Below are 20,400 nucleotides of genomic sequence, written 5' to 3'. Positions count from 1 at the left end.
TCGCATCCACCACCTGAAAAAAAAGGTCTCACGCCGTACCGACACATGGATGGGCCTCCGAAGCTGACCAATTCAGCGACTAGGTAACCATCCACGCCATCCTTCTTTGACCTTCTTTATCATCGACTTCGACTCAAGAATCGAGATCATCAATCGTCAACTGCCCCCCAGTTTCCCACTCTTGTTGACGGCCGGAATGGGGTCAGTTTTTCTTTGTGTGCGGAACCGGAGAGGGGAGAGTCGATGTGACCCAACCAAACCTCCAACGAGCGTAGAGTAACGCACAGGAAATGGAAATGGGGTAGGACACAACAATGCCAACCTCAGTTCAGCATCGCCGAGAGTCTGCACCCGCCCCCCTCTTCTGGTCTCCCCTCGTCTCTCTCCTTTCTCTCGTCGCGCCAACTGATTGAGCTCTCCGCGGGGAGACAAACCGACACGACACCAAAAGTGGCTCGCGTCCAAACCGTTCACCCAAATCTGCCGGTGTCTGCAATTGATCAACATCACTTCTTCGGCGGCATGTTTCAGACCTCCCCCACGGCATCATGAAACCTCCTCAGACTTTTTTACCACTTTCGTCTGATATCCTCACCACCAAACCCGTACATCGCAGCTTTGACCAAGTGGCTCAAGCCGGACTGGATAACAGTCGAAACACCATACATTGATGGAGATGCGAGTGCATCATGCATCGAACACAGTGTACTGTAGCCATGTACACTGCCTTGTCGTTCGGGATCTTTCTTCCTTTTCCGCTTACATGGCATTGGTCCCTATATATCAAGACAGCCGACAGTTATCGGTGGCCAAAGATCACTCCCTACATGAGCGGACCGTCTTCTTAGCCATTCGGGAGCACGCGAACTGGCCGCATTCCAGGAGTCAAGACAGCTTGCCGTGATGCGGAGAAATCTATCACAAAATTGGGCTGGGCAGGAGGGACAATATCGCACCATTATGTCTACCATCGTACATATAGCAATCGAATTAAAGAATGGCAGAGGCATTCCATTTCACGCGTCTGAAGGAAATATTTGGACGCGTTTTCTCGAAATCACTCCCAGGTCCATGGTTGATTGTACGGGACGGCCCGTCGTATATATGCCATCATGAAGGCATCCATGGGAGAGAAGCTTGGGATCATCAAGCAGAGCCATGGTGGCTAGGAACGACAACCCATCATGAAATACTTTGTTCTCTACAGCACACTCGCCCTCGGCGGTCTGTCGGTCGCAGCTGCTCCTTTGGACCAAGCAGCCCCAGTACCCGCCCCAGTCCTCCATGACGTCCCCAGTGCCGGTGACGATGCGTCTAAAGATTCTCTGAAGAAGCGCCAACTTGACATCGGGGGTCTGGTAGAAGGGCTGATTACACCGATTCTCCCAGAAGAAGCGCTGGAGAAGCGTCAATCAGACCATGATCAATACACACCTTCGACCGTATCAGACAACTCCGAAGGGCAGCTAGAGAAACGTCAAGCCGACCCAAGCCTGCTGGCGATGTTCGGCACCCCTGAGAAAACCCTCGAATACTTTGCGTCTTTCAACCAGCCAAGACAGCTAAAACTCCTCGACATCCTCATTGGCGACCTCAGCGGAGTGGTTCCGGCCGTCACCAGGCTCCTTGATAGTGTGCTTGACCTCCTCCTTCCACCAGTTCTATCCCCAGCGCTTCCCAGGGCTGCCGAACCCACCACTATCAGACAATACTCTCCCGAGGCAGTTTTGAGCGCTCTGTCGAACATCGGCTATCCTCTCGGAACAGGTCTCGGGTTGGCTACGACCACACTCTGCATCGCAACGACTACAGTTCCCATCGCCGGGTTTCTTACTGTGACGATAACAAGGCTTACCACTGTAACTGCGGGCCCGGTGCCTATCATCATCCAGGGGTTGACGGCTCTCGAGGGTGCCATCTCGTCGGTGCTCAACGAGGTCATTCCCAGCGAGTTGCTTCCAGGCGTGACCATTGCTGCCTCGGCCAACCTTCCGCTTGGCCTGAGCCCAGCGATCAGTCTGACGGTTCCTGGGCTCAGTATCCCAGCGATTACGTTACCTCCTCCGCCGACGGTGGCGGTGACCCTCCCGTCAACTCCCTCGATTCAGCTGCCGTCTGTGTCGTTGCCGTCTGTGTCGGCACCATCCGTCCAGGTGCCGTCTCTCTCAGTCCTGACCCTTCCGCCGGTTCCCACACTGCCATCGATCTCGTTGCCCAGCGCGTCTCTCCCGAGCATCTCGGTCCCAAGCATTTCGGTCCCTAGCATATCTGTTCCGAGCGTATCTCTTCCGAGCGTATCTCTCCCTAGCGTATCTCTCCCGAGCGTATCTCTCCCGAGTGTGACGCTTCCGAGTTTGAAGTTGCCAGCGGTGTCTTTGCCGAGCGTCTCACTCCCAAGCCTCACCTTACCGACCATCTCATTACCGAACCTCTCTCTCACCTTGCCGATTGTGTCTTTACCCAGTCTATCACTCCCAAGCGTGTCGTTGCCAACTTTGCCCGAGACTCTACTGCCTGGAGTTACGATTCCGGGCACTCCGCTCCCTGGGGTCATCGTCTCGCCAGCACCCGGCCTGACCCTCTTCGTCGGTGGCATCTCGGCCAATCTCCCCGTTGTTGGTACTGTGGGAATTCCAGCACTCATTGACCTCACCGTTGATCCTTCGGGCTTCACAGCTTCAGGAATTGCCATACCTGCCGTGACCATCCCTCCCCTTTTTATCCCTCCTCCGGTCCAGGCGGTCCTCCCCAACATTTTGAGCCAGCTCTCCCAAGCTGTTGCAACCGAAACCCCGTTGGTTCCTGGTCTTATCGCTGTCATTAATGGGTTGGTTCCCATCCAGACGCCAGCCATCACCCAACCCATCGGCAACAACATTCCCATTCCGACTGGTGCCCCTATCTTGCCTAGCCTGCTCAGCGAGATTGGTGCTGCAGTCGGTTCCCTTCCCTCGGCCATCCCAAGTCTCCTCAGCTCACTCGAGCCTCTGCTTTTGCCGGAGCCGACATTCTCCATTCTGCCTTTCCCACCTTTCCCAAATCCATCCGTCCAGCTGCCAACCTTTTCTATCTTACCATTCCCCCCAATTGCAACCCTCTTCCCCAACCCTCTCACCGCCCTCCCGACCATAACATTCCCACCCCTTCCTACCGCCATCCCGACGCTGACCACTACTCGGTCACCTCCATTCATCAACTTAGGTCCTCCCATTTCTGTTCCCAACATCCTCACGTCCCTCCTTCCTCCCCCGACCAGCCCAGCCACCCCGCAGGGCGGCTACCGATTCAACGCCATGTCCAACTCCAACGTGGCAGTCTACTACGGGCAATCACAAGCCTCTGAGCGCATCTCCCTCGCTGACGTCTGTGCCGATCCCAACGTTGATCTGGTCATCCTCGGCTTCGTCACAGACATCAGCTACCAAAACAGCGGGCTGCCCAGACTGACGCTCGCGCCTGTGATCAAGGGCGTCAAGACTGGGTATCAGCGGCTTTTTTCTCCGGGGTTGGACTACTACGCGCAGTTGGAGGAGGACATTAAGACTTGCCAGGCGACGCACGGGAAGAAGGTTCTGGTGTCGCTGGGTGGGGGCGGTAGCTCGTTGGTGCTGAGGTCGGAGAGCGAGGCGCAGCAGTTTGCGAACAAGTTGTGGGAGCTGTTTGGGCCGGTGACGCCGGCGACGACGAGGGGTTATGAGTTTGTGAATGGGTTGAGGCCGTTTGGGACGGCGGTGGTGGATGGGTTTGATCTTGGTAAGTCTCCTTTGCCACATTATCACATTACAACAATAACATATTACCCCTTTTGCACATTAACACATTACCGCTCTACCCCTTTTTCCCTCTCCCCCCTCTCAACCACCTCCCCTCTTTCTTCATGACAACTAACCCCTTTCTCTTACCAGCAAAACTCGACTCCTCCCCCAACTACTGGGGCACCTTCGCAGCGACGATGCGCTTCAACTTCTTGCAAGACACTTCAAAGATGTATTATTTGTCTGCTGCTCCCGGGTGTGCTTCGCCCGACAGGTCGATCCCGATTGGGTACCTCGCCCAAGCCAACTTTATCTGGCCGAGATTCTTTGGAGGAGACGACACCGGACGGTGCGAGATTGGGGGTGAGAATTTCTTGACGTCGATTCTTTCATGGTGAGTTTTGCTTCTTTCTTTTTTCTCTAGAGGAGGTGGTAGTGGTATTCCTTCCCTCTGTTGGGTTTGGGGATGTTGCTTGCTCCTTCCCCCTTTTTTGGGGCGGTTTGTCCCGTCCGTGTTCCTTCCTGTTTTGAGCAAATTCCCTGGTTAGAGAGGAAGGAACGGTAGGATAGGGGAAGGAGCAACCTTGACTATCAGAGGAAGGCGCAAGGAAGGGGCGGCACCCCAAACCCCCTTTGTCTCCAAACTCACAAGAGTGCTAACAACGCTTGCTTTTCTAGGACCCGTCTCATAACAGATGGCATCCTCGCCCTAGGCGGCTCCAAGGTGGCGATCGCGGGGACGAAGTTCTTGATCGGGATCCCCGCCTGGGTCGAGGCCGCCCCGAGTGCTTACACCAAACTGGGAGGCGCGCAAGCTGCGGGGTCGCTTGCCAGTCAGCTACGACAGCTGGGACTGAGCGGGCTGTTTAACCTTGGCGGCGTGATGGTTTTTGACGGGCCGGAGGGGCTTGAGAATCTGGAGGGGGGGAGGTCGTTGCTGGGGTGGGTTAAGGGGGGATTAAATGGGACTTTGACTGGTTAGGTAGGGGTGTACCATAGGGGGAGTTTCTTTTGCATGCTTGGACATTTTCAAAACAAAAAAAGAGGGGTCTTTGGCTTGGGGCATTAATTTCGATGTGGACCTAGCTGGTGGTTCAAGCATTATTCGGGATCATTTTTGGGGGGGATTACTTGAGGTATTCTCTTGGTTTGGATTTGGTGTGGAATTCTTTGGTCTTGGGTTTTGGCATGGTCGTTTGGAGTTCTTTTTATCAGGATTTACTGTATCTTTTATGTTTGGTTGTTTCCGGGTTGTTTTAACTAGACATCTGCCTCTTGTGGGCTCTGCTAGGAGTCGGCAGGGTGTCTTTGTAGAATAAAACTGTTGTGATCAATATGGCCTTGTCCCTTCATCATTTGTTTTTCCGTATTAACAAGCTCAACAGGCTCAGTTGGGAGGGTTGTGTTATTTGGTATTAAGCACTGCTTTTGGCTTCTATCCTTACATACAGCCGGCAGCACCCTAGAAAATATCCCCAAGAACACCATCGCCCAACAGAGAACAGCTAGTTAACAACACCCTGATCACCGGTTCATAGGACATCTTGCAGTTCCAATAGCCGGCCCCGTCTAAATATCCTGCCACATATAGAGAAAATAGGAGACGGAGAAGAGTGAATACAGAAGTTATAGATTGTTCCCTGTGGTGACTCCACGCCACTTTCTGCCACTACCCTTCATGATGTCCAATGTTTATGTAGGTCGGTCCGGCGCACAGGGCACCACCTAACAGACATAGGGTATGTTAGAGATGCGGCTGGAATCTGCCCAAGATAAGTGCCGCAGGTACCAGAATTGTCCCTACGAGTTACCAGGTGACTGCCGCAGATACTTATCTAGTAACATGGGAACCCCAATGCCATTGGACGCCCAAAAAGGCTGTGCCTTCATCGTGGGTCCCTCATGTAGCTCCGTCTTGATCTAACCAATACAATGCCAACGCACTCGGCTTGCCCAACACCTCATCCAGCATATCTGCTAGTTCCTGTTTGGAGAGAGCAAGCCCGGGGCTTGGGCGACCACCTTGGCTGACAATTATCTGGCGGCGCCGCTAGACCTGAGACTTCATTCAATACATAGGAATTTACAAGGCCGTCCGTATGTGGTCCAACATGACACTTACAGGAACCTTCCAATACGACTATTATACTAAAATCCAGTCTTACGTGCCTTGCGGTATTCTGAACCCCTGGGTCAACCAGCACCTTTGTAATCTTCTTCTCAAGCTAAGATACTTCAGGACACCTATGTTACTATCTCTTCAAAGTCTTTTGGCCTTATATGACGTCTTCATCGGGCAAGTATCTTACTTTAGACATCCATGTAGCTCCATGAAGACTGTCTTCTTCTATTCATTTGACACAAACCTGCACTACAAACAACCAACAACACCCCCCTACCGACTGCCAGCGGCAAAACTGTCCCTCCCTCGCGGTTTTATCACCAAAAGGCCTTCCCAAGCGTCTCGAAATATCCATTCCCTCGCCCTCTTTCAGGTCATATCCAACTGTCCCCAGAGCCAAATAGGAATACCACACTTCTAACTTCTCGAGAAGAATTGTTTGGTCAACCACGTAACAACATATTCCATTATCGTCCCAGTCATCATCATATCGGAGTACACACCGAATCAATGGACCCATCGACAGCGATCTGAGATGCGTGTCTCCTATGCCCCCTAGCTATTCAGATACCCTGGAGCCTGTTTGTTTAACACAAAAGAAGAAAAAGCCGAATGTTGCAAAAGCCCCAATTTAAATATTTACTTGAGGAGGAACGAGAGAAGGAATATCACAAAAGTAAACGCGAGAATTGAAAGCCAGAGCGTGGCTGGCCAATTCCCGCCCCAGTAGTGGTTGAACTTGGACTCGATTTTCTTCCCCAACAGGCTCCTCGTCATCGCCAACATGTCTTGGGTCATGCCGCTGCTGGTGCACATCATCATTGATACCGTATCGCTGTCGTGGAATATCCCTGTGAACTGGTGGCCAGATATGCTGGACATTGCCTTCGAGCTCATATCTCACGGGTGTGCTGTTCTGGGTGCTGAGGAAGGTGGTGATCTTGTGATCTATATCTTCGAGCTTGGTCATGATCAATTTATCGAATCCTGGGTTGACATGCTGAAAGTCTGATTCAGTCTTCTATTTACGCGCACGTGTGGCTTTGAGAAGGCGTGACATGATAGGTTCACCTCTGAAGGTCAACAGATGATTTGGTGTTAATGTTTTGCGTGGTTAGGAAGTAGCAATAAAGTATGTGTGGAAGTGATGAATGCGAGTGACGATTCTTGAAACTGGGAAGAAGCTGTTGAGCAGAAGACAATTGTATTGAACAATATAAGGTACCTTAATGATATGTGAGGCTTCTGCTAAAGATTCACGAAACTGGGCATTGAGTTTGTATATAAACCTGTAGAGGGGTGACTGGGCATGCTTGTTCCGTTTCCCGTTATTCCCGTTGTTCAATTCTTCTCTTCTTTTTGCACTTGTGATGATGGTGGGGGCGTTGCTGAAAAGAACCCCCTGCAGTACGTTGCCAATAGGTGTGGGTAGAGGAGGGGTATGTGGAAGGGGTGTTGAGCTAACACCATTGGTAGAAGCCGAGCTGAGTTCCTCTCATCCTAGAATTACTATGCAGAACATGTAAGAATTGAACATACCTACCATACCTACCTTTTCGTGGTGCTGTGTGCTTCTCTGTTGGGTCAAAAGCATGCGAGAGGCTATCCTGCTTCAGAACTGACTGCTTAACGGAACTCTCGCCCAGAACGCCAGGAACCCATATGAGTACTATCGATATCGTAATAGTGATGACCCTGTTCATGGAATGTGGATAGCCTGCAGCCCTTGTGGTGATATTAGACCTATTTGTTTATTTAAACCTAAGTCAACGTTTTGAATGCCTGACGAGTTCGTATGGATCTACCGCTTGGCGAAGAGAAAGAGGTCGAAAGAGATAGTGAATGGTAATTAGAAGACTTTTAATAAACGAACTACGTTTCATACACCCACCTGCGAATTGCCAACCTGCCAACAAAGAGTATGAATCTTCCCAGGTTCGGCGTATCCCACGGTGTCTCTGAGTCTCTTTCGATTCCACGTACCCAATCTCTCTCATCTTTTACATACATGTTAACCTATTCATACCTCCGATTTTGTGCCTTGGTATACTCTTAAATCTCATGTTATGTTCACCCAAGCCTCGCCCGATACATGAAAAGAAAAAGAAGATTTCAGAGGTATGTCTCCGGAACCTCAATGAAGCCCCTGTGGGCTTACCTAGCCAAGTAGGAAGACAATAAGTAGACAAACCCCCACGGAGAAAATTATGATGGCATTGTTGGCAGTCAAAGTTTGTGACTGGGCGACTCGGGCTTCTGTTTCTACTTCTTGTTCTTGGCGAGGTCGTTGTTGTAAGATGGGGTGGGCTATTGGCTGGTCATGATCTCTTAGGGCTGGCAATGGCCGGATGGGCTGAGAAGGGGCATCAAGCTTGTATATAGCATTGTGACGGCGGTTGTTAAGAATAGCGTCAAGTTTGCTGTCAATGGTGAAGAGCTTGTTGTTAATATTGTCCAGTCTTTTGTTGGTAACTCCGGATATTCTTTCGTTCTCCTGTCTAGTCTTGTTCTTAGACTTGAAGCTAAACATGATGCCTGAGAACGAGTAAAGAGTTAAAAAATGGATGTTGATGGAGGATAGTCGTCTGAGCACGAGGGATAAGTTCAGGATATTGGATAAAGGGAGATTGGGAAAAGCGAACTATATATACTTATAGCAGATAAATAGCAATAGCAAGAGGAAGCGTACATGAGGCGGCTCGTGGGAGTCGGAGCGATGAGTTATGAGGTTGGTTGTCTGCCAGCCGCGCAGTGTCGTGCGGCCCTAATATTCAAGAGAGGCAGTCATCCTGTGAGTGTTTTGGGTATCAGTGAAGCTGCATGCTCCGACCAATCGATCACACGCACCTAATGCAGCGTCAGAAGCGGTCAACGAGCCCACCTGCAGCGTTTTGTAGATAGGTGGGATCGAAAAGAAGGGGAAATTAAACTGCACTTGTACTGCGGAAGAGGGGTCATTTTCCCGATGCAATCTCTTCAGTGAAAGGTACATTACCTAACCATGCACTATTGACATCAACCGAAGTACGCACCTACCTTACCTACCTGCGAGCCCTTGAAGCTCTACCTGACCCTTTGAAAAGAGATCTCTATAAAAATGCTAGAGACAGTCTGGTACTCTGGACTGTGATAGGCCACCACATTTTGATGTCATACATGCACTAATTCTGCTATCCATCACATTTTTGCCGACTGCAGAGGGCAACTTCTCTCACTGTTTATGGGATACAAGTCCGGAAATATCGATACAAGCCAGTCTGGTGGTTGATAGAATCTTCATTGTTACCTACCTACATAGGCGTAGCCCAGTACATCACCTTGTCAGTTCAGCCCGCGTCCCCATCTCCCACTCCCTACCCCAAGCCGTCAACTACATCACTTGGTAAGAAACCTCAATTCTCTCTTCATCAAGCCGCATTTTCCACCCCCAAAACTGTAACATGTCTCTCAGAACAACTAATCACGGCCATGTTATCTGTCCAAAGAAAAAAGCAACTGTAGTGATATATCACCACACCGAACCAACACCCTATCTACCACTATCCGTGGTCTTGCTGTGAACTCCGAGTGAATGTGTTGGGTGGAGAAGGAGTGAGAGAACGAGCAGCAGAAAAACACAAATAATAGCAAGGCCTGGAATGTGTGATGCTTTTGCCTCCCAAAGTTTTGATTCAGCCTTGCCGTCCTGTTGCACATGTTGTTGCCATATGTTGTTGTCAACATCGTTTTGTATCGGTGGGAGAGTCCTCAGGACTTGCTGCGGTCCTATATACTGGGTGCTGCCTTCGAGTTCGTGAAGTGTGGGAGCATCTCGTGTGTTGATGAAGGTGGTAATTTTGTAATCGATATCTTCAAGCTTTGCTATGATCAGGCTGTCGAGACCGGGGTTGGTATCTCGAGGTGCCTTTTCTGTCTTCTTTGCCATCCGTATGGCTTTGAGGATTCGTGACATGATTGATCGGTTCTGGGGTTGACTATTGGCAGGTAGGTTTTGTGGCCCTCTCTTAAGGAAACAATAGAATGGAACACAATGAGGGTGATAGACACAGGAAGAGAAAGTCTGCCAAGACAGGAGAAGGTGTTGGACAGAAGCAGACTTTATAAAATAGATATTCAGACAATCCCTCAACCCGACCAAGACCCCGAGGCTTTGAGGAAAGCAGCTCAACGGCGTCTGAAGCCTTGGCAAAAGCAGCTGCTCAGCGGCGTCTGACCCCTTGGCGCAAACAACTGGGTCACGGCCCCCCTGCGGCTTCATTAATCACAAAATAAAGTGTCTGTCCCATTGGACCATGTGTGTTTTGATAGGCTCTTGTTAGGGTAGTAAGCTCCGACGTCCTGACACCGGAATAGAGAACAACAGCATGTATTGTAGTTGAAAAGCATCAATTGCCCGGTCCCTCAAGTCGTCATGTATACCCCAAGAACGCTGAATCTGCCTGTCCTACATCCCGCCCAGTGGGGAACGAGCTTCGGTGACATAAGTTGGAAATTCAACATAAATCAATGGTCGTCACGCATTAATGGACCTGTTTGAAGAGCCATCGGCAACCTACTGCATGCCGGGGGACGAAGCCGCAAGACTACAGTTGCACACTGGCAGTGTTCTCTACCTATTACATATTGTCCGGTAGTTGAAGGTTTGCATGTCACTGAAGCTTCCCCCCAACAGAAAAAGAACGATCCTTTCAAACTGTGATTGTGTACCTAGGTACTTGCTTGTTGACGTTTGAGTATCTCACCAAAAACATCTCCCACGTAACTTAGGTCCTTTATTTCCAGAGGAAATCTAGACTGCATATACAGCTCCGCTGGGAAAATCAGAAGAAGTTGGTTCGCGAAAGGGTATTGCAGCAAGATCTTCGCCACTTCATTCACACCAGACCCCCGAACCGTGGTAAAAGGGGCTTCCAGGGGGTTGCTTAGTCAGCAGAAGAACATACGTAAAGCGTCGCCATTGATAGAGGAGACTGTCTTGCGCATCGCACTCGCCCACGGAACTTGAACATGTAAATAGGAATTTTGGCAAGACTTTGCTTTTGTCTCACTAAGCTTTTCAAACCAGTGCAATTGCTATAACCTTCGAAGTTGAGCTGTATACTTTTCGTCGTCATTCATGATGCCCATTTTGTCTTCCGATATGCACCGATTTTGTGTCAAGCCCTCTGAGATAGATCTACTCCAAAGGTAACTTCTGGTGAAGGTACTGTCTCTTACCCTCCCCATAGTCACCCGCACCTTGGCCACCACCACGAATCTTGTATTTGTAAATCATTAAACCCTCCAACCCCACCGGTCCTCTTGAATGAATCTTGTTTGTGCTGATACCCACCTCAGTGCCGAAACCATATCTCATTCCGTCAGCAAATCTGGTTGAGGCATTGTGGTACACACCGGCCGAGTCGATAGCGTTCATAAAAGTCTCAGCATCCTCCTTGTTAGAAGTGAGGATAACATCTGTGTGGTGGGAACCGTGGGAGTTGATGTGATTGATAGCTTCGCTCAAGCCAGAAACGACCTTGATGGCGAGAGTCAGAGACAAGAACTCGGTGTTGAAGTCCTCCTCAGTGGCGTCAACAATCTTGAGGCCAGGGGTGTTGGCGAGAGCGGCCTTGGAGGCAGCATCGCAACGAAGCTCAACATCCTTGGCTGCGAGGGCAGTGGCAACATCGGGAAGGAGAGAAAGCGCCGACTCTTGGACAAGAAGAGTCTCGAGCGCGTTGCAGGCGGCAACATAGTTGGTCTTGGAGTCGACGATAACCTTTTCCGCAAGGGCCTTGTCGGCAGAGGAGTCGAGGTAGATGGAGCAGAGACCGTCGGCATGGCCCAGGACGGGGATCTTGGTGTTGTCCTTGATGTACCTCACCAACTCATTGCCACCACGAGGGATGACCAGGTCAACGTACTTGTCGAGAGCCAACAATTGGGGGATAACATCGCGGGTGGTGACGAGCTGGACGGCTCCGTTGGGAACCTGGGTCTTTTCGAGAGCAGAGGAGATGACGCGTGAGATAGCGACAAAAGACTCGGTAGATTCCTTGCCACCTTTGAGGATGGCCGCATTGCCAGACTTGATAGCGAGGGCGGCAATGTTAGCGATGACCTCAGGACGAGCCTCGAAGATGATGAGGAGAACACCAATGGGACAGGTCACCCGTTCGAGGCTGAGACCTTCATCGAGTTGGGTGCGCAGAGTAACACGGCCAACAGGGTCCTCGAGGCCACGGACGTCGAGGATGCCCTTGAGCATATCCTCCCACTTGCCGGGCTTAGTCAGGTCTAGACGTGAGACGAGACTTTGGCTCAACTGCCCGTCGGCAGCAGCCTTGCGCGCAAGCTCGAGATCCCTGGCGTTGGCGGCAAGAATGTCATCGCGAGCAGCTGTGAGTCCCGAGTGAATAGCTGTGAGAGCATTGTTGCGCGCATCGGCTGAGAGTGTGGCAAGGATATGGGAAGCTGACTTGGCCGACTGAGCGGCTTCGAGGGGGGAGGCGCTGGTAAGAGACATTTTGACTTGGAAGGTTTATTACTGCTGATATAAAAATCACAGTGGATTCTTTTTCAAGTGTCGTCACCGGGTGCCAGGCCGTAGGTCGGAGGACACAGAGGGGCACATGTTGTGCCCCTCCAACGCGGCAGGGCGAGGGTGAGTCAATGTGGGGTTGCGGGGTGCTGTCAAAGTCTTTAGGGCTGGACGTCCCTGCATCTTTCAACGACAACCCATTGAGGTGCCCGGCAGGACGGTAGTATCACGGCTGATAGCCCAGTGTCTCCATGATTCTGCCTGTTAGGACTGCTGCTCTCCTTAACATTGATCCTTCCTCCTCATCTTATATCCTCTTCCGGCCGAAGCAATGGATTTGCCGCCATTTTCTCCAATGCAGTCATCAGCAATGCTGCATCTTTCCCGCTCATACCTATGTTTCCCGACTTTTCATTTATCGATGATGCCACGGCAGTGAGCACAAGGCGTGCGCAAAACGAGGCGGTTGGAATCGGTTTGTCATGGTGTGCTGGAAATAGGAGCAGTTTGTCGCGAGTTGCCGAATTTGCCGTCTAGAAGGGTGATTTCGCCGCTTTCGCTTCCGAGCCGTTGGTCAAAGGCGGCTTCTTTTGGTGCTTCGAGATGTTCGTCCGAATCAAAAACTCAACGGGTATCGGAAGCTTGTTGATTCAATATCAGTGGAAGGAACTGCTTGGTAATAGGTTCCCATCCGCTCGGCTACAGGCTCATACCCCGTACCCGCACTCCCATGGATGATTCCCCATGGGGCAGCCAGCTCCTTCCTCAACGCTAAAAGAGACCGGCTTGTTTGACCGTGCTCCGGGACTGGGAACGGCCCCAGAAGAAGCGATGCCGAGGATGTCGAAGCACCCACTCGGCCTGCTTATTCCCGGCCAAGCTCTACCTCCCCTAAAATAATATTTCATATCGTCCCCTATTTATACTAGATGTTAGGAATCTTTTCCTTTCCTATTTCGTCATCGATCGAACCTGCCCCTATCATATGGGGCTGCCAACGACAGGCCCGCCGCTCCTTTTCAGCACGCATCTTATTGAAGTCTAACAGGTCATGGCCGTTGGCTCTTCTGACGAGAATGGTCGGTCCGGATCCGTTGCCAAGCCGGACCGACCATCGTCCCCGGGCCAAGAAGAGTTCGAGGTCGGCAGCCACACAGGAACGTCGATAAGCACCGATGAAGAAGCCGTCATCGTGGATGATGTACCCGGCCAGGGTGGGATAGGCCTATCACACCGTGAGAATGTACTCTCTCCTACTCAACCCACCCAGACGAGATCGCGGCGGAGCTCTTCCTTTGTTCGACCAAACAATCCTATCGTTCCAAGATCCCAACGGCGTGGCCTGTTTGGAAGATTCACCATAATTCCCGAAGTCGAGACACCACTAGAATACAAGAGAGGCACCAAATGGACCATCACAGCTGTCGTTGCTCTAGCTGCCGCTGGCGCCCCTATGGGTTCTGGTATATTTCTGCGTGAGTCTTGTTTCTTCCTCTTCCCTCTACACTGTGGAGGCTGACTGACAACGTGTAGCTGCCCTCCCTGACCTGGCAAAAGAGTTGAACGCAACCACCACAATTACTAATTTGACGGTGGCCATGTACATGCTTGCCATGTCCATCTTTCCTCTCTGGTGGTCGTCGTTCTCTGAAACCCTCGGCCGCCGGACAATTTACATCATTTCCTTCACCATGTTTGTCGTCTTCTCGGCACTCAGCGCCATCAGCGTCAATATTTCAATGTTGATCGTCATGAGAATCTTGGGAGGCGGTGCGTCAGCTTCTGTTCAGGCCGTCGGCGCCGGCACCATTGCCGATATCTGGGAACCGGCCGAGCGTGGGAGAGCTATGGGCCTCTTTTATCTCGGCCCTCTCATCGGCCCGCTGATTAGCCCCCTTACTGGCGGTAGCTTATCTGGAGCCTTTGGTTGGCGTTCGACGATGTGGTTCCTGACTATTTACGGTGGCGTCATGCTCCTCATGATTTTCTTCTGTCTGCCAGAAACACTTGCCAACAAGAAGCCGGCTACAGCCCCCATCAGCTCCCCCGATCCAACCGCCAACCCTCTGACCCGTGTCACCACGACAGCCAAATCGATCAAATCCGCCGCTTCAACCATCAAGCGCTTCCTTTGGGACCCCCTCACCGTCCTTGCTTACCTTCGCTATCCACCGGTGCTGATATCAGTCTATTCGGCCAGCGTGGCCTTTGGCTCTCTCTTCGTCCTCAACATCTCCATTCAATCAACTTATTCCACTCCACCCTACAATTTTACAAGCACCATCATCGGCTGCATGTATCTCGCTCCTTCCTTGGGGTACATCACCGCCTCCACCGTTGGCGGCCGCTGGCTCGACCACATAATGAAGCGCGAAGCACTTCGCGCCGGCCGCTTCGACGACAGCGTCAACCCCCCCAAATTGATATACCTCCCTGAGGACCGTATGGGAGAGAACATGTGGCTTGCTGCTTCTCTATACCCGCTTTCTCTCATCGTGTACGGTTTCACTGCTAGTCAGGGGCTCAAATACATTGCCGCCCCAGCCATCGCCACCTTTCTCTTTGGAGTAGGGAGTATGCTAGTCTTTGGTGCGGTAACGACAATGCTGACAGAGTTCATGCCCCAAAGAAGTTCGTCTGGGGTAGCGGTCAATAACTTTGTGAGAAACTTTGTCTCTTGCGTGGGAGCGATTCTTGCACAGCCGTTGATTGACGCCATGGGGAATCGGTGGTTGTGTCTGATGGTTGGGTTATTTGCGTGGATCACGGGGAATGGGGCGATTTTCTTGTTGAAGAGGAGGGGTGAGAAGTGGAGGAGGGAGATGGATGAGGCGCTGGGGAATAATGTAAAGGTGGTGCATAACGGGCAGCGGAGTAATGAGGAGTTGGGGCAGATGGATGGGGATATTAGGTTGGAGGAGATGTGTGACAAGGAGGATAAGCAGTGAGGAGACAAAGAATTGGAGTTAGAAAAAGGGGAAAGGGTTGGGGGGGCGGGGGCGCGTGTATATTACTTATGACTATCAAACGACCGCACGACTTTGTAGACGAGGCCCTGATACCTACCTGATACCTAGCTTAGGAGACCTAGCTGAAACTTTTTGATGAATAATTGTTAATAGATTACAACCTTTTGAGAGGTTTCATACTTGTTCGTCCAAGACCAGATCGACATGAGATATATTCACAGTGGCTGAAACTAGATGAATAATTACACAATAAATTTACGATCTTAACAAGGGGAGATGCCTTTATGATACTGGATACAAGCCCCAAATCAATCCGCCGCGAACATGTCTATCATAGCCAGAAACCGGACAAGCACCAACCATCCCAAGAAGCACAAAAGAACAACAGCACAAGCCTTGGGGGAGGGAAAGAAAAGAAAAGAAACCATGAAATAGCTAATGGCCTATATGCAAAGGGGGGGTATCTGAAATATCTTTCCCTACTACGTACGCCGCCTTTACCCCTCCCTCCATGACTGACTATAACTTTTTTCCTCCTTCGAAAAATACCTCAAGAACCCATTGCCCACACCGCCAGTATGGCCTTGTAGAAAACAAATCGAGAATGACAGTCAACCAACAAACATGCAGCAACTCCCCCCTCTCTCTTCCCGCCCCACACGCCAAAGTCTTTTGCAACAAACAACAACAAAAAAGAATCAAAGCTGTAAAAGAAAAAGAAAAAAATCGTCAAAATCCGTACAAGGCATCATCATCTCATAACCCATCCCTCAGTCATTTCTCCTCCCGTAACCGCTGCTGTACCCACCGCCGCCCATCTTCTCAATACTCCCCATCAACCCCCTCCCTTGCCCCGATCCGGGGCGGGGTAGTCCTCCAGTGCCGCTGCTCGAGCTCTTGGTCCTCTCATGCGGCCCAGCTACACTCCCGCTCCTCGCCAGTCCCATCTTTTGCGGGCCTCCTCCCGGAGCCCTTAATCCGGAAGCTCTGAACCCGCCTGGCCCGACGCTCATCCGGAAATTATTCCCCGTGGGAGGAGCATGATTCTCATCCGTGACCCCCAACCCAGCAGACCTACTGGGCGGCGGCATGCTCGATCTCACTCCCAGCCCGGTACCAGGCGTCTTTGCAGGTCCACCAAGCATGCTCTGCCTCCGATTCGGCGTCTTGCTCGGCGTAGGCGCAACAACTGGCGCTGGCTCAGGAGAAGGGGACTTGATCGTCCTAACAGGAGCAGGAGCATGCGCGGGCTCCGGCTCCGGCTCCGGCGCCGGCGCAGGCGCAGCAGCAGCAAGGGTGGCCTGCATATTCATCATCTCCTCCGCCAGCTGCACCAGCTCCCCCTTTTCGACCCGCTCCCTCTCCAAAAGCAGTCTCAGCTCGGCATTGTCAGCCTGGACAGTCCTCAGGATAGCCTCCAACTTCTGGCTCTCGGCTTCCAGCTCACGGATATGAGCCGCATTCTGCGCGCGCTCCTCCTCCAGCTCAGCAATGCGGTGGTGGTTGAGGTTGTTGATCTGGTTCGCCCTCCCATGACGCAAGTCCTCATTCTCTCGCGTCAGTTCGTCCAGCTGAGCCTGCAGACCTTGGACTTTCTTCTCCCAGCGCGTCTCGTAGCTCTTTTTCAGGGCGGCAACCTTGTTCTCGTGCTTGGACTTGTAAAGCGCGTGGAGGTCCTTGGCTACTCGCTCGACGGCCAACTCGACCTCCTTGTTGGCGTTGATCGCCTGTCCAGGGGCGTTATGGCTCCCGGCTGCCTGACCAGCTCTCATACCCGCCATTTTCGACTCGGCGTCCTGGGCCATCATCTCTGCTGCCTCTCTTCTCTGCTCTGATTCGTGAAGTTTGAATTCCAACTCCTCTCTCTCGCGCTGGGTCATGACAATTTCTTCCTTGACTTGCCGCAGAACAACCTCCATCTCCCTTCCTCGGCGCTCCCAAGAGTCTTTCTCGGTAGTCAGGGACTCGTGCACATCCTGAATCTCACGAAGCTGCTCCATGCACTCCCCCACCCTCTTCTCCGCATCCCCCACCGCAGTCTTGAGATGCTGCACCTCAGCCTCCTTGCCAGAAAGGCTCGCCTTCAAACTCGAAATCTCCGACAAAAACCCCGACTTGAGCGACTCCAGCTCCCGAGGAGTAATAGTCGGAACGCTCCTCGGCGTCGGCGCCGGGGGGATATCAAAATCAAGCAGATTCGCAACCCCACTCCTCTGCGGCGTAGCACCCACCCCCCTCCCCGACGTCGTCGACGACGACAGCGACGCCTGACCACCCCGTCTCGAAGGCATAGGCTGAGCTCCATAACTCCCAAACCGCAAATTCTCCGTAAAGTCCATCAGATTCGTCGAACCCCCACCGTCATACAACTGCTGCGCGCCCGACCGGTCCGGAACCCCCGTCCCATTATTCGCCCTCACCCCCCTCGGCGTCGGCCCCGACGACGTGGACATGGAAAATTTGGTCGGGCTGTCACTCCTCATGCCCATAACCGTCGCCTTTGGCACCGCGGAAAACGTGCTAAACGTGCTGGTCATGGTATCGTTCGCGCCAATGTCGTCATCGTCCATCGTCGTCTCGTCCTGCATGCCCATCCTCTCGTCCCCGTCTACGTCCCTCCGTCTGTGACGGTCGTTGCTATCATCCATATCAACCTCATCGTCGTTGTGATCATCAGAGTTGATGTCGTCCTCAAAAATCTCAATCGCGTGCTTCACCCCCTCGTTCTCCAGCATGTTTTCCGGCCGGTGGGACGACGATCCCATGGAGCTGCCCAATCGCTGCTGCTGCTCGTCAGACCCGCGGCGTTCGTTGGACGGGCGTCGCGAGCTTTCGTTGGACGAGGACAGCTGGCCGGGCTGGTTGACTCGGATGGGAAATCTCTTGATCGGTGCTTTTCTCGGGCTTTGCAGCGCCGGTGGCGGGGGCATGGAAGAATTCCTTGGCGGAGGAGGCGACGTCAGATCTTCTGGCTGTTGACCACTACTAGTAGAATCGGCAGAAGTGGGCTGTGATGATGAGGCTGAACTTTGCTGTTGGTGTGCCGCCTGAACCTGCGCGTGCTGGTGTGACTGCAGAATCTTGAGCGGTGAAAGTTCGTTGCCCGACATGATGCGCGAGGTTGAACCAGGGCGAACCTTGGGCGGTGAGGGTCCACGCGGGGTAGGCGACCCGTCGCGGCTGCGGTGGTGATGGTGGTGGTTGTTTCTGCTGCTCTGCTGCTCCTCGACGATGACGGTCCCGTTCTCGGTGCTATAACGGTCCGGCTGTGAGGTGGAGGAATCCCTCATCAAATAAGGTCGAGCTTCGTACGGTCCGCCGTGGTGCAGGCTGCCCGATGGCGTTGAGAAATTGAGAGCCGCGCTCGGCGTCGGCGATAACGGCGCTGCCATGCTGCGGTCGATCACAGTGTGTACACGGACAAAAGCAAGTCAGTTACCCGCGTCAGGTTTGCTGCAGATAGGTAATCTGTCAGTAGAAATCGCAAGCAGAGAGCCCCGAAATCCAGCCAGCTAATCTTGTGCAAAGAGGGATTTGTCGGTGGTGGGATGTTGTTGTGATGCCGGTGGTACTTGCACCGAGTTATGGCGCTGATACTCAGTGCTTCCAGTGGCCTGTCCCTCTGGGGGAAATTGCTTTGATGGCGACGGCACCTGGTCCTGGCCAGCCAATCATTTCGACTCAGGCCAGCGTTTGTGCCTGTTTATCCCTGTGGCCCAGCAACGGTTATGACACGTGACCTGCCCCTTACATGTGCGCGTCCCTTGCATGTGTCTCCACCCCCCTTAAACCCACCGTTTCAACATTCATGCCTTGAATAGCCATCCAGATGTTTGGACAGATTGGAAGGACAGCCGCCCCAACAAAGCTTCGTCCAAGGGACTACACCTGAGGTTCAAGTGACTGTATATCAACCCCCTGAATATAAATGGGTCAGGATGTAGTAGTCATGACCGGTGTCGATTGACGGCACATGAGACTCGCAGTCTATGAGAGGACCATGACAAACATCTACAAACACAACATTGACATTTGATCGCGGTCTCTGTTAACCTACCACCCTACCCACCATCAATCATATCCCCTTAGTCTCACCGGCTGCAAACTAGACCGTGCCGCCATGTTGCCGCCCCTGATGATGATGTCAACAACAGATCAAAACCAAACAAAACCACAGCACTTATCTCACAAGACAAAATCAACTAACACAAAACCACACCCCCTATTTCCTCTCCCGTCTTCTTCACATCCCGCATCTGTCAAAGGCACTCAATTTTTTTTTTTTTTTTTTGTTGTTGTAAACTTTAAATCTCTCTTTTTTCTCATAAAGTCGTTACTCTGATAAAAACCTCAAAAACCTCAAAAACACAACAGAAAAAACAATCAAAAAAAAACATCCATCCCCCTTCCCACCAAAACCCCATCAACCATTTCCAACGTGCGACGACATCAAAACGAAAAACCATCCATCATTTGACATCATCATCAGTGAGCAGCAACATACACACAACAACAGCAACAACAACAACCCCTAACCCCCTCACGCCTTCCCCTATCCCATCCCCTTCCATCGTACCCACCCACCCCCGCAACTTTTGTTTGAAGCAATTGAAAGAGAGGGAAAAAAAAAAAGAGAAGAATAATATTCGAGAGTCATTGGTCATAAGCGTCATGAGCTAGGAAAAATGAACAATGGATAAGAGAGTAGAGAGAAAAAAAAGTCTGTTGAACCGCTTTCTCACTCATAGGCGACCGCTGCTGCAGCTGCTGCTTTTTTCGCTCATCTGATCCCGCTAACCGCCTTTCCTTCTTCCATCATGTCCGGAACGCTCACCGACCAATTCGAACAATCATACAGAAGATGGGAAACAGTTTATAACGGCAACAAACAGATCCTATGCCACCACACCAGCCAAGTCAACCAGGACTTTCATCGCTGACCAATCAACCAGTGCGAGCACATCCCCCAATCGACATCCTCTGATATCCTCGACTCTATGTGTCGAGTAATCGTCGCTGTTTGTCCCCCCA

General features: G+C 51.8%; 4 protein-coding genes across 4 annotated transcripts; 2 read left to right on the top strand and 2 right to left on the bottom strand.

Moving 5' to 3' along the window:
* Positions 1-1,184: 1,184 nt before the first annotated feature.
* On the top strand, positions 1,185-4,153 carry QC762_0031570 (uncharacterized protein; the record flags this gene model as incomplete). Its single annotated transcript, XM_062883242.1, has 2 exons — positions 1,185-3,753; positions 3,906-4,153. The coding sequence occupies 2 exons, from the start codon at positions 1,185-1,187 to the stop codon at positions 4,151-4,153; spliced, it is 2,817 nt and encodes a 938-aa protein (XP_062746755.1).
* A 6,900-nt stretch (positions 4,154-11,053) lies between these two features.
* On the bottom strand, positions 11,054-12,385 carry PRO2 (glutamate-5-semialdehyde dehydrogenase; the record flags this gene model as incomplete). Its single annotated transcript, XM_062886984.1, has 1 exon — positions 11,054-12,385. One exon carries the CDS (start codon positions 12,383-12,385, stop codon positions 11,054-11,056), a length of 1,332 nt encoding a protein of 443 aa, XP_062746754.1.
* Positions 12,386-12,509: 124 nt separating this feature from the next.
* QC762_200910 (uncharacterized protein) lies at positions 12,510-15,385 on the top strand. Its single transcript, XM_062886983.1, has 2 exons — positions 12,510-13,875; positions 13,934-15,385. Exons 1-2 carry the CDS (start codon positions 13,452-13,454, stop codon positions 15,346-15,348), a joined length of 1,839 nt encoding a protein of 612 aa, XP_062746753.1. The 5' UTR covers positions 12,510-13,451; the 3' UTR covers positions 15,349-15,385.
* Positions 15,386-16,139: 754 nt separating this feature from the next.
* QC762_200900 (uncharacterized protein) lies at positions 16,140-18,761 on the bottom strand (the record flags this gene model as incomplete). Its single annotated transcript, XM_062886982.1, has 1 exon — positions 16,140-18,761. One exon carries the CDS (start codon positions 18,759-18,761, stop codon positions 16,140-16,142), a length of 2,622 nt encoding a protein of 873 aa, XP_062746752.1.
* Between the last annotated feature and the right edge of the window lie 1,639 nt (positions 18,762-20,400).

The sequence above is a fragment of the Podospora pseudocomata genome (genome assembly GCF_035222375.1).
Source record: "Podospora pseudocomata strain CBS 415.72m chromosome 2 map unlocalized CBS415.72m_2, whole genome shotgun sequence".
NCBI lineage: Eukaryota > Fungi > Ascomycota > Sordariomycetes > Sordariales > Podosporaceae > Podospora > Podospora pseudocomata.
Note: the sequence above shows the minus strand (reverse complement) of the source record. Positions and strands in the feature narration are given on the sequence as shown.